This window comes from Ctenopharyngodon idella, chromosome 17 (genome assembly GCF_019924925.1).
Source record: "Ctenopharyngodon idella isolate HZGC_01 chromosome 17, HZGC01, whole genome shotgun sequence".
Lineage (NCBI taxonomy): Eukaryota > Metazoa > Chordata > Actinopteri > Cypriniformes > Xenocyprididae > Ctenopharyngodon > Ctenopharyngodon idella.
In genome coordinates, this window is record NC_067236.1 from 15,625,987 (window position 1) to 15,640,721 (window position 14,735).

Sequence of the window (14,735 nt, forward strand, 5' to 3'; positions counted from 1 at the left end):
TGTGTTTGAATGAGAAACCTAATACAATGGTGTTAAATAAAAATGATTTTTTTAAATAAACTGAACAGTATCGTAAAATCATTTTTCTGAATGTATGTTAATAACACATACTATGTTAATATCATTGCATTCCTTTGGATTACCTACATAAATATCATGATACATGGTAACAAGTGATTACAATATTCAAGTACCATGGTATTACCTGATAATACCAATGTGCTACCATCATAATATTTGTTTATATAGAGGTATAAAAACACATTCAGACACACACTTAAGAAAGTGTATATAATTTTCATGTTTTTACACATCATAGCGGCACTTCCGACATGTAGGGTGCACCAAAACGACAGCTTAATGTTGATTTGGCCAAATTCTAAGACAGTATCGCATTTATCGTTTTAAATGAAGACAGTTCCAGAATTTATTGCAATGAGCACAGTGTTTTTATGTATTTTTATGCTTCTTAGAGCATTCTGTGAGAAAAAATATATAATCTTGATAAGTAGCATATTTAAAAAGAGAAAGAAAAACTGCCTTGAGAGCATGTTACTGTCAGCTTTATTGCTCTTTACTCGAGCTGGCAGATAAAATTATTAGAGCATATCGAGGTGGGATTTTTAACGTGGGCTTCTAAAAAGCTGGAATGACCTACTGGCCTACTGGGAGCCCAAAACCAGGAATCCTTAAGCAGCGTGAACAGACTGTGATCTACCTCCCTCTGAGCCGTAGAAAGAAGGGGATAGAGAGAGAGAGAGAGAAATTATGCTACTCCTCTTCAGAAAGGAAAGGAAAAGACAGACATTCGGAAGGAGATGTGAATAGTTGGATTTTCTGGACTCTGGTTGGGTGTAGACAGGGTGTAGGGTGTAGCATAAAGAGAATACCTGATTTTACCGAGTGCTGAGAGCTCTCTGCAGCTGTACTTTAATGACCCGACCTGGGGATACAGCATGCGCACCTCGTGCTCTGTGTCTGACACTCATGAAAACAGCTTGACTGGAGGGCTTAAGTCCTCAAAAACCCATAGTGGGTTTTTTGACAGCTGCTTCAGTGTGTGTGTTTGTGAATGTGTGTCTAATGTCTGTGTTTGTGTGTCCCAATTCGGTCTCGCTCCGACTGCGTAGCCCCTTAAACATCCTGTTGATGTGAAACCTGACACTCGTTTCTTCTTTATCTGTATGTGGGGGATTACCGTCCTGTCCAGATAGGCACCATTCGCTGTCAGTGTGACGTTGCTTTGATTTATCACGGCTCATCTGAAATCGGAATGCCATGCGTTGTGATATGACTTTGTCATGTCACAGATCCAGCATGATGGATTTTGTGTTGATGAATGCATGAGTGCTAAATTCTTCTAAGCCTGTTCTGACTTCTTACAGACATAAAAACCTGGATACTGTAAAACAGCTCACATAAAAAGCTGCAGGAACAGCTCAACAGAACATTCACAGAAAACAAATTTGAAGTCGGCACGAAATCCACATTGCCCCTGTTTACTTTGTTAGTGCACATTACTAGTCTTGCAGTGAACAATTCATCCAATTCAAGTTGATTCACAATTTTTGGTCCCGCTACTATGTACTTATTGTGTTCATATCGTATTGCAAAACACTTTTGCTGCTATTGGGGTGGATAAAGGTAAGGTTAGGGACGGTTAGGGATGGGTCAACAGTGTAATTATAAATGTAATCACAGAAATTAATTACAGATGTAATTACATGCAGGTATTTTTAAAATATAAGTAAAATGTAAAAACATGTATGTACACAATAAGTTCATTGTATCAAATGATTAATTTAAATGGAAGTACATAGTAGTTAAAGCCACCTAATATAAAGTGGGACCCAATTTTTTTGTCTTTGTAATATTTGATCAAAATCTGAAAATGTACTTCTCTAGAATGGCCTTTCTTCTCTAATGACATCAATTTGACAATTTGGGTAGAACATTCCCTCCAACAGATGAATGGAATGCCCACTTTTCTAGATCCAATGAATTCCCAACATGAAAAGACAAGCCACGCCCTCTATTTTTATCATTCAATATTCTGTTTTACTCAGAAAATACCTCACAATACTGAAATAAAGTCGATAGCAACTTCCTGTTCAATGTGACTTTAAGTCATGTCCGCGTGAATTTGTCATTTTAAACAACACATTTGCCAGTTCTACAACAGAACTGACAGACATAACAATTATTCAACCATAAACAGAAAGCAATTATAGACATAAACACAAAACTGAAGCATCTGAATAAACAGACATAAACAACTCAAATAAAACAAATCTATATTTCTGTGCTTTGTTTAGAATCCCCCAACCCTCAAATAAGTTGAAGCTTATGTAATAGTAATTATTCAACCAAATGTCAACAAAGTGCAGACTAGAAACATCTCAAAATGGATGCTGCTTGTTGTACTCCGTCTCATGTGAGTAATCCTTCCATATGTCTGAAGGGTTTGTGATGTATGGAGCTTATAAGTCATCCTAGGTATATAAATAGTTCTCCTGTCAGAGTTCTGTTGACACATCACGCACTGGATGGTATATGCTTCATGAAAAGATTGTTAATGATGTTATTTTAGTTGCCAGACATGAATCCAGAGCAAACATGAATCCAGCCATTATGCACAACCACCAAAACGTAGACGACATGCCATGCTAAAGCCATAGTTGTGTATTGCTCAATATGTTTAACTCATGGTAGTCTCTGGGAAATGGCCCAACCTTACCTGAAGCCTTTTAGCACACTGCCTGCTTTCAAAACAAGCACTTGACAGATCATATTGATTGTGGGTTTAAGCTACTTAGTTACTCACAGGCCTCGGAGACAAAGAGTGACTTGGGTAAAATAATGAAAACATCCCTGAGTGAATGGGTTCCAGTGCAGGCATATTTAACAAGCTGCAAAAGAGCTCTGGGAAACTCTGTTCCTTATCTGCGAAAAAGCAATTCCTCACAGACTCCATGCAAGAATTAAGTAACAGCATTTTAAATGTCAGAATGTATAGCTGATTCCTAGAATTTGCTCTGTTCACTTTAAGTCACCCACTTGCTATCGCTTCACTGAGCTTTTGTGTGGACACCGACAGAAAATTAGTTTTTTGACCTGGCCTCTTTCTCAAAGGCAGAGGAAGATGTGCCTATATTGCCTCGGGTCATGAGAGACCTGTCGGACCCACGTCAGGATTGACAAACTCCAGATGGTTCTTGCTAAGGATTTCACATTTCTTGTGAGCCTGTCTAATCTCTACCCATTGAAACCCTATTTATACCTTCAGTAAAGGGATGAATGTTCCTCCCTGGTGGCTAATTATGTACTTTATGATAAATGCATGCGAGTAATCGTTACCACCTTCTTTTTATATGTGACCTTTGAAACATAATTTGAAAGGGAACTGCCTCTTGCTCCTTGTAAGGACTTGCTGTCTGTTTCTTCTAGAAGGTGTGATCCTCCGTAGCCTAGGCGTAGCATACTTGGAACTGTGTAAGAGGGTAATTTAGTGTCTTATTTTTGAGTTTCAATGTTTTAATTGTCTTATATCCTGCTTTTTCCCACCCCAGACACAAGGCCTCGTGGGTCAAGCAGAGCAGAGCGATTGGCCTTCAGACACCACCATCTCCAGAGTGTCCTTAACTCCCTCCAGACAGAGAAGTCAGGTTCAGGTTGGCCAGGCTGTGCCCCCTTGCTCCGACCATCCCACTTCAGCTGCGGCATCCTTCTTCATCAGGTAAGAAAACACATTTACCATAAATCACTTAATGGGCCCTCAAATATCCATATATAGCAATGCATTGTTATTAAAGGTACACTATGTAACTTTTTTTTTGTTCAAAATGAACAAAATTTAAATAAAGAGTCGATTCTTCTACCAAAACTTACACTGTTTCACTATGGCAAGCCTATTATAAGTGTTTATATTTTAGACCTAGCAGGATGGTTTTCATGGAAAATTGCGTACATGTGTCACTCGCCCGTGCGTGTCTCATCATATCCATCTCGAAAAGTTGCTTCGGCTACTTTGACGTGTCTAGTGCGGGAGGTGCATAGGTTAGTTGTCACAATGAGCGAGAAAGGCTGACATGGAACACGTTAACACCGTGCCCTAACCAGACGCGATGTGAAAAGATTCCAGCGACAAACAATTTGCCTGTCCACACCAGATGCGACACAATTATGAAACTTGATGAAGTCAATCAAAATATCACAACCAATAAGAAGAGCACATGGCCGGTCATATTACATGTTTTTAACATTAAATAAAGCATGTAAACATTACTTGAGATTATCATTGCCATACTTTGTGTTGTTGTTCCAGTCGGCGACGTCGAAGAAAAATAGAAATCGTTTCTAAAATAGAATTGCCGCGTGTCGCCGTCGCGGCTGGTTTGGACAAAACATGGAAAAGATACCTTTTATCGCATGTCACGGCGTGTTCATGTCTGGTTAGGACACGGCGTAAATCTTGAGCCTTTGGGAAATCACCCGTTTAAAAAAAAACGCCCAAACAGAGGAGAGTCTACTGGCAAAAAGAGAATGTGACAGAGCTCATAATAAAACAAGAATCAACAGATGACGAGAACTGAGGATTTGAAATGTTCTAAAAGCAACGTGGAGCGTTTTTATTACTCAACAGGTGAGCAAGTTAAAAAAGCTTCTTTTTCAGGCTAGACGAGCCAGTGCGCATGTGCAGTCCTAAGCGCGAGTCTCATGTTTCTGTGGGAACCGGAGCTTCTAACAGCAGCTGCAGTGACGCAATGACTTTATCAATTAGTGATTGGCTCTTTTACTTAGAAGGCGGGACGTATTCCGCCATATTGCACATTGCAGTTTCTCCCATTCATACCTAATAGGAGTGAACCGTCTTTCTATATCTATAGCCTTTGGTCATATTCATTCACACAGTCACGCAGAGCCGAAGCAAAACAATGTTCTTTCGCAAAATGCATGTAGTTTAGTTTTTTTTTTTAACCACTAGAGGGCCAAAAGTTACATAGTGTACCTTTAACTACTTCTGGATATTTGACTTCAGAATTGAATGTCACGGTTATAGATTTTGGACTTAATATAATGTGGTATAGTATAATATGGCATAGTAGCTATAGGCAACCAGGGAGGCTGCTTTCTTGAGAAAGGCACCTAAACTTAGGTTGCTCCAGGAGGATTGTCTCTGTAGTAAGTGTACTTAAAGTTGCTTTGGATTGAAGTGTCTACTAGAGCACTGATTGCATGATTTTAGGAACATGCATTCTAGTCTTTTATTAGTCAGTGTATTAGTTTTTCAATTCCACTGGTACGTGGAAAGGAGTGGTGACAGGAATGTTTCTGGAATGCTTCCTGGAAAACACATTTGACATATTTCTCAAGCCAAGTGACAGCATGGGACATTAAAGAGTGATCAGGGGCCTCTCCCTTTGTGGAGAATGACGGCTGCCGAGTTTTTAGATCCGCTTGGGATGCTGCCACCTGCCCGAGCACTTCCAGGTCATTCTGAGACAACAGACAGATGTGACCCCATGTAGGACAAGGTTAATTTTTGCGGTCTGATTAATAATTGCTTGTCTGTTTTCTTTGGAGTTGATCTCAAAAGAAGCGGATAAGCAGGGAGGCTGTTGTGTCACAGAAAGAGAAAGTAGAGGAAGAGAGTGAGAAAATAGATTTGTTTTGGCCTCTTAATTTAAACTCCTGGGTGGATGAACAGAAGTGGTAGGAAATTATGTTAGGTACCACCTCTTGTTTCATCGCAAATAGCAGTGCCTGCCAATAATTTTATTGTTATGGTCTGGAATGAGGTCAGTTATCATTTTGGACACCTTTGATTCCTCACTGGTCCCAAGACTAGGACATACTGTACATAACTTTGTTAAAGGGATAGTTCACCCAAAAATGAAAATTCTGTCCTCATTTACTCACCCTCAAATAGCTCCAAACCTGTATGAATATCTTTGTTCTGCTGAACACAAAGGAAGATATTTGGAAGAATGTCAGTAACCGAACAAATCTCGCCCCACATTTACTACCATAGTGGGAAAAATAAATACTATGGTAGTCAATGGGACGGTGAGATCTGTTTGGTTACTGACATTCTTCCAAATATCATCCTTTGTGTTCAGCAGAACAAAGACATTCATACAGGTTTGGAACTACTTGAGGGTGAGTAAATGAGGACAGAATTTTCATTTTTGGGTGAACTATCCCTTTAATAACAGCCACTAATTTTCTAACCGTCATTAAATTAATAACCAAGGACAGAGAAACTGGATAACTGCACTAGATCAGGGACTTTATAAGGCATAGGCAATCCACTTATACATGTATGAGTCGTAGAAATCGCAGTTCTTATTCTGTAGCATGATTTGCCTTAGAGACTTTGACTAGATGCAGTCTGACATAAGTTTGCATCATTTTTAGTTTTCTATAAGAAGTAATAAATGTAGTTGATTTAACTGCATGGTTTATTAAGTCAAACAAGTGCAAAAGATTTATTGCTATTTATTTTAAAACAAGACCATACAATTTTAATAACATCTTAGAAATTTACTAAGACTTTCAGACACCTTTCCCTTCAAAGACGTTTGACCTAATCAGAGTATGCAGAATTAGAAATGCCAGTGCAACACCTTGCTTTCAGGCCTGCCAAAAAAATTAATGAGGGGTATCCTCTAAAGGAGTCATTATCAAACTTCTACCTTTGAAATTAAGAGCTAGTAGTGAACATCCAGAGCTGCATCTATTCCTCTAGTGTGCACTGGGCCTTTATACTGCTTGTACAACAAGCAGGAGGCTGGATCCTCTTGTAGGTGAAATGTTAATTAGAGTGCAATTAGAGTTGCACAGCAGAAAGGAGAGCGACAGGGGACAAAGTAAATCTGTTTCCAGTCATCCATTCAGTGTTATGATCTTATCCATTTGATTCCAAATGTAATTTTTCAGAATAGCAGTGGTCAGAACCCATCTTGGACCTCCTCTGAATATGGTAGTGATCCAATCCCAATGTTTCTTGGGTACAGTTTGTGTACACCTGGCTTTTAATGCTAATCTGTGTGTTATCTTAGTTCCTTAGTGCATTACAATTGCCTTACGATATCAGCATCTCACCTTTCATCCCCAAAAAATCTATTATGGTATTACGTTAAATCTATTATGGAAACGGACACTACCGTAATGGTCCCATAGTACTTTTAAAGTAAAATTTAAATACATTGATCTATGAATAAGGCAATCAGTAAGTACCGTGATATTAGTTATGGTACCATTGCTAAGCCATGCTACTGCCACAGTCCTTTTGTAAGGCATCTTTGGCTGTAGTAAGGTGATTTAACTTTCTTTTATTCAGATGGTACTGTGTAAATATTAGTGAGTATCTATCGAGAAAATAGAAGCGGACGACGGGTAGATCAGATGCATGACTGAGGAGTTGACTTTTCCCTAACCCCCATTCTCGGCATATGCTCCAGAGTGGCGGAGCATATGATTAGTGTATTGACATACTAGCTGGCTCCTGTAATGAATACAGACACAGGGCCCAAAGAGCTTCCCAGAGCTTTAGGATGCCCTGTCACACTCAACAGCCTGGTGTGCTTGGCTATTTCAACTCAGTGCTCCGTGAGATGAAATGGTACTGAGCATCGTGTGCAGGGTCATGTGAGTGAATCATCTGAGCTTTTGCTAGACGGGAGTTGGGGTAGAACTGATTAAAAGGATATGACTGTTTTAGACGGCCACATGCTCTATTGACTCCAAAGGGGATGAGACAAAGGGAAAGAAAATGAGGTTGAGAGATTTGTCTGTCTAGAGATCAGAGTGACTGTCCATGTGGGTATAAAATGTGCAATGAATGCTAAAAGAGTTGGTGTGTGTATATGCGTGTGCGTCATGGGTTTTAAATGGGAAAGTGCCAAATACAAGACTTCCGCTGAAGGTTTAGGTTAGTGGTCTACCTGAGTTACAGAAGCCTTGAATCATTAGTCACTGAATTGAGGATGGCTGCTAGCAACATACACTCGGGGAATATAAAAAATCATGTTGTTGGCTAATCAGAAGTGATTTTCTTCACAACCAGTCACACAGGATTTTCCTTTCACATGGTAAAATAAGCTAAACCTTTAGCTGCTACTTTTAGCACTGAAGTAATTTGTTCCTTCTGGAATGTAAGAAATAACACCGGGTATAGAGACAAAAAAAATCTTTTTATTTTATAAATTTAGTTAGCTTTAATAGCTATCACTTACGTATAGCATGGAACAGAATATGTACAATAATCTCACAGATGCAGTCATTGAGCCTGTGTTAGCATGTTGCTATCCATGTGTATGGATGACCGTGTAAAATGCCTTTTACTGTAAGAAACGTATTGTTCAAGGTTGCAAATTTGTGTCAAAAACACTCCTCGAAGAGGTTTGTAGCATGCTGATAGCATGCTGTGCTTTAGCATGCTAATAGCCTAACAGTAGCTGTTACACTGTGTCTACACTGGAAGTGAGTGGTGCATTGTGACGTGACAAGACTGTTCCTGCTGCTTTCACTGTCTATATGTGATGCTTATTCACATGCGATATAAACATTGTGTGATGCTGAAGTCGTGCTAAAATTAATTCCTTTTAAAGTGCTGCCCTTAACTCATTAGCTGACCACCCAGTCCAAGTTTAGGATTGCATTTTCAAGGTGTGTAAATGGAGGGTATATGCTTGTACATGCAGGTCAGCATGTGAGAGGCACAGCTGTTTAGCGGTATGTGGACTTGCAGTGGCATTGAGAACAACACACAGTTAAACATTTTTTATGGCCTAGCACTCATTTTCAGTTGCCTGTCCAGGTGAGCTTGAACAGTAATGACTATGATTGAAGTAAACATTCCACCGTAATTACATGTACAGCAATCCAGACTTTCTCCAGACGAGTTGAGTAGCCGAAGTGCTTTGTTGCGCTGGTCTTAGGGAGTAACCATAGAAACAAAGGGAAGTTAATTCATGGGATGTTTATGCTGTGCCTTGAATAAACATCATTGCCAGTTGAGGATAAAAGGGAGGCATAAACTACGAAATGACATTTATTCTTGTGCCACATCTGAATTGCTTTCCTAGGCACTAGTTCACAGTTGTTCAAACTAGAATTGATAGTACATTTTATTATTTTAACATTATTACGTTATTATTTAGTCACAGAATGTCTGAAGTATAACATCAGATCCTTTATGTATTTGTTACCAAATACACAAGTCCGAAATAGGTTTATGTTCTTATAATCTACTAATACTTTCTGTTAAAGTGCCATTCTTTAGTTAGCATTAGCATCACTGCTCTTCATGTACTTTAAGTTCCGATACCACACATGTATTAGATGCGGCACTGCCATCTATCACTTTGGATAAAAGCATCTGATAAATGAATAAATGATAATATATATCTATCAACATGGTTCAAGCATGATCGTCTCTAAGTTTTATGTTAATTACACCTAGATTTGATGATGGATACTGAGTCTACCATTGTCTCCGTTGAGAAAGTGTAATAGTAAGTGTGTTAAATTGTCTAATTTTCGCTCTTTGCATCACCAACACTACACCACAAGAGTATCTACAGTACAAAGCCAATGAGCGAGAGTATTATACTATAAATACTATGTTTAATTTTTTAATCTAAATTACGTTTTGACTGGAGAAAGAAAGACATAAACATCTTGGAGACATGGGGGCAAGTAAATTAGCAGGAAATTTTAATTCTGAAGTGAAATAATCCTTTAAAACACTTTTTGTAGAAAACTGTTATGAGTTCAGTCTTCATCTCTTGTGAGTGTACACCATTCAGATGAATCTTCTTGTAAAGCTTTTAGCACCAAACTACTGAACATGCTTTTAAATATCTTCCATTTGGCCTGTGTTTTGATTTGTTTTGCATGTGTATAGACTACAAAGCTTTAAAGTAACCTTTCATGAGTGGCTAACTGCGCATAAGTTAGTAGACATTTAACAATTATTCCTCTTGTAATGAAAGGTCAGTTGATGCATTTTGGTACCCCTTTGGGTAACCCTTTATGACTAGCATTGCGCCTAATTCTTGAGTTCTCACTGTGTGCTCCAATTTAAAGTCAATTAGGTACATAAATGCATCAGTTTAATGTCATTGTTCAGAAGATTTGCTTCCTTCTCCTGCTGTAGTGGGGCAATAATGATAAAGCATCCCAAGAGTTGTAAACAGGGGGATGCCATTCACCTTTCCACCCACATGCTGTGTCAATGCTAATGTGGACAGTGGTCTTCTGATGGGTGGGACAAGGGGGCGGGGCTCTAATGGAGGCGATGGGATGGTGACATGGGGGATGGTTGACTGGAGCAGAGAGGTGAGTGAAAGAGAAGAGAGGGGTTGTTCAGAGTTCTTACACACAGTCACAACAGCTCTCGGCTAAAGCTGATAACGTCGGCTCCGTAGGCCACCCATCACAGCGGAGGATTACAGCGAGAAAGAGATCCAGGAGGGGCAGAGAGATGGGGAGATAGAGAAAGTACACAGAGGAAAACAGCAGAGGAGAAAGAAACTGGTGAAAATGATCCATGTGGATGGCTGTTTTTGAGTGACAGCACTAATCCCTGACAGGGACAAATTGGGAAAACAGATTAATGCTGAGTGGTCGGGGCCCTGGAGCGGAGCCGGGCCCTGCTGCGCAGCTGAGTGACGGGAGCCGGGAAACAGGAGCACTTCAGTCAAGGCTGATAGTGGTGAACACACCAATGTGAAGTTACTTGGAAAACACTGATGCAGTGAGCTGGTAGGCAGTGAAGTGTAGCCAAACACATATCTACTCATGGTGGGCAGACTCGGACTAATGCCCCACACCAACACTCCCAGCTGGAGGGAGAGAAAACCATGGACTGTGGAGGAAAGTAACTGGAGCGGCACCATGAAACTGAAGTAAGTCACCATATAAGAAAAAGTTTTCGACTTCACATTATTTTCTGACTTAGGTCAAAATTGCTGATTCACTTGAACCAGTTTGCAAAGCATGACTAATTTACTACAAAACTTCTGTCAAAACCTTTGAGTGATTAATTAAATGAATTAGTGAATTGTTTTTCAACTGGTTGAGTGAATTCACTGTTTCTCAATTGATCTGGGCTGTGCTAATACTCCTACATGACTTTATTTTTAGCGATGAATCAAATAATTGTATTTAAACTGGTACAGTCTGAAAGAATCAATTATTTCAATATTTCTCAAACGAATCAGATTTAGCAAATGCTTCTCCATGAGTTTTTTTTTTTTTTTTTTAAGAAGTAGTGTATTTTCCTTTATTGTTGACTTTAGCTGTAGTAGGATCTGTTTTGTTGACAGTGCTGTGTGCCTTGTTGTTTTACCGTGGCGTGTATTTACTCTGGCTGAACCTCCAGCTGCTGGTCTCCACTCCTAATCATGCGGTCAAGCTTGAGTTTGTCTGTAAGTGTGTGTGTGTGTGTGTGATGGTCATGGAGCTGAGGCTGGGAAGGAGGGGGGTACTCTGGGCAGAATGTCCAGGTGTGAAGAGCCTGCGGTGGGCCGTGAGATGTTCTGGTGTGTGGTTTTGGGTGGTGAGCGTGGATGATGGAGGTGTTGATGGATCTATCACTCTAGGCCAGCAGCCCCAGGGATCTGCTCAAGCCAAGCCCACTTCCTGTCCTCAGGGGCTTTGGACTGAAGTATTGATGTGTTCAAATGGACTGATCCACAAACACCCCAAGGTTTTCTGTATACAGCTCTTTAATGCCATCATCCCACATTTTTAGTGTATACATTTTTCACCTTTTCTCTTCTTAATCTATTGCATTTAGTGTTTCAGTATGCGTGAATCTTAGAAGATGCTTGGCTCACATTTCATCCCAAAATCAAAGTAATATATTTTGCATCAAGTAAATGATGCCTGGTTTTTGCATTATGACGTTATTTTTCTTATTTTTTCAGACATTATTATTGGTGGTAATTTCTTTAAAGTACTCTAATGTAAATAGAATTGTTTTTTTTATAAAAATTTTTTTTTTTTCTTTAATAAAAGTAAAATTTAAATGAAATGAGAAAGAAAGTAGAATAAACAGAAGGATTTTTTTGCACTGCTTATGTGTCATCAAAATGATGTCCCAGAATATGGTTAATTTTATAGTAGTGTTGTCAAAAGTACAGACCGCGATACCAAGTCGGTACTGAAATTTTAAAAATGTGACATTTTCAGTGCTGTTGAGTGGATTCGTAAACACCTCTGATTGGCCTTTGTGTTCACGCGCTCATCGGATATGTCTGTGATTGGCTTCAATGACCAATGCATGGGAGCATTTGAAAGCACACGCAAGTGTTTGAATTTGAAAGCGTTTTGAAAGTGGGAGCGGCAGCATTTTAAAGCAGGACCGGCCCGCTGATAGACGTCTGCTTTCAAGCGCTCCAGTGTGTATATGTGTAAGTGCTCGGTGAAGAGCGTTATTCATGTCTATTTACAACATGTTTTTGAAGTGTTGATCATTGTAGCCAATCACAGACAAAGCTGATGAGCGCATGAACACAATGGCCAATCAGAGGTATTTACGAATCCGCTCACAGCGCTCGCAGCGTCACGTTTTTAAAATTTCAGTACTGACTTGGTATTGTGGTCAGTACTTTTGACAACACTATTTTATATTAGAATGTCATATACTATTAGGGGTTATTTCAATTTTGGCATGAATATGCTCTTGACAGATTTCGTGAGATTCACATACAGGAAATATAGATACAACCCAAGGGTAGCCTTCAGCTTTATTGGTATAGCTGTAAAAAAAAAAGAAGTTTTCCATTTCCAAAGCATTAGTAACATTATACATACATGCACACATACACATAGATGTACAGAATATAAAAGTATCTAGAACATAACACTAAAATATAATGAAACAGCAAGTAGTGGTCGATGTCAAGATGGTGGTCCTGTGTCTTCTGTCCTGTGTTCATCCCCCACACCTTTACAAGATGTCACCACTAAAAATCACTCCCCTGTAACCTGCGACCACCTCTGTTGAGTCTCCCACCCACTCTCTCCATTATTCCCCAGATCTTCCTGCTTTTTACACACCCCCAGGTTGTGTGAATAACCCCCATTTTGTGAGTCTCTCAGCCCAAACAGTTCTCACTGGGGTGATTATCACCTTCGAGAAAACATGAAGAACACTAAAGCTTCTTTGTTTTGTCTGAAAGGAGGCAGACTCACCTTTGAAGCACTTGTGAAACAAATGTACTGTCAGCATTTTAGCATCACAATGGATTCTCTCTCGCATGTCACAATCTTGAAGCTTTCTGCATTTGTTCTACATAAATTCGTTTCTGTTAACTGTATGTTCCCACTCTGTTTAGAAGTGTAGTGACAGCGATTCATTTAGGGAATATAGACAACCAAATAACTAAACTCTGTGAAGAGTGTGTCTCCTCATCAGAACATCACCAGCTAGCTTTTCGCACATCCGTGTTTCTCAGGATGAAATGTTCTCACATGATACAACAGCATTCAAACCTCAGTTTACTGACAAATGGCAAGACATCTGGACCCCATTTACACCTGGTATTGACATCTGTCTTGGAAGATCGGATCACAAGTAGTCAATCGAGAAAAAAATTGTTTACTTCTGGCATTAGCATGTTTATAATGTTACAAGGATTGCAGTAACACTTTACAATAAGGTCCGTACATTAGTTAACGTGAACTAATAATGAACTGCACTTCTACAGCATTTATTAATCTTTGTTAATGTTGATTTCCAACCCGATCTCACTGCAATTAGTACGTATTTTACGAGGTGGCTAATTCGTACAAATTCGTACGAGTGAGGTTTTTGCTAAATCGTACGTATTTTACGAGTTGCCAAATTCGTATGAATTCATACGAATGACCTACCCCTAACCCCGTCCCTAAACCTACCCGTCACTCGGGTTTAGACAAATCGAACGAATTCGTACGACCTCACTCGACTCGAATAGGCCACCTCGTAAAATACGTACGAATTGGTCGTGAGATAGCGTTGTGATTTCAGCATTTACTAATACATTATTAAAATCAAGAGTTGTATTTGTTAACATTAGTTAATGCACTGTGAACAAAGCAGTATGCATCCCTGGATGGGTCCAAAGGTGGTTTGAGGGAACCGATACAGATCCTGTATTTCTATTGGGTCATCCAGGATAGATTTATTCCAAGTATAAAAGTGCTCAAACTGAATTTGAACTGTGGAACAGGGCAGAACAGAAGATACAGAGCATGGCAACATATACCAGTTTTGAGGACAATTATGCAAAGTGGTCCTAGTATAGCACCCACCTAAACCTTTATCTGAATAAACAAGGATGTATGCAGCAAACAGTTGGTGTTTTTCATGCTTACAGTGGGGGTCTGTGACAGCTCAGGGAAAAGCATGAAAACGGCTGTGTCAGGAAGACTAGCCAGCCCACTCGCATACAGTCACCACAAGAAGAACAGCAGGCATCAGCGAGCCCCCCAGACAGCTTGGATCTGCTGATTCATGTCTATGGACTCAATAGACGTGGGTCTGTAGGAGAGCTGATGTTTGCTGCAACAATATGGAAATAAATACTGTCAAATCAATCAAATTCCAAGTGCCTTATTGGCCTGGGGGTCTTCTTTACATGTCAAAGTGATGCTGTTTGCAGGCCTTCGGTTCTTTAAAAGTATTTTTTTGAACTGGGATTCTAGTTAATCTCTTGTATATTGTATGAAAATACATACTT

At 39.6% G+C, this 14,735-nt stretch overlaps 1 protein-coding gene across 2 annotated transcripts in view; it reads left to right on the forward strand.

Annotated features, from left to right (window-relative positions):
• kif26ab (kinesin family member 26Ab) overlaps positions 1 to 14,735 on the forward strand; it is a 99,215-nt gene that overhangs the window by 46,091 nt on the left and 38,389 nt on the right. For both annotated transcript variants that reach the window (XM_051867672.1, XM_051867673.1), the window contains exon 4: positions 3,570 to 3,736. In XM_051867672.1, coding sequence (XP_051723632.1) covers positions 3,570 to 3,736 — 167 coding nt within the window. The remainder of the gene's footprint in view (positions 1 to 3,569; positions 3,737 to 14,735) is intronic.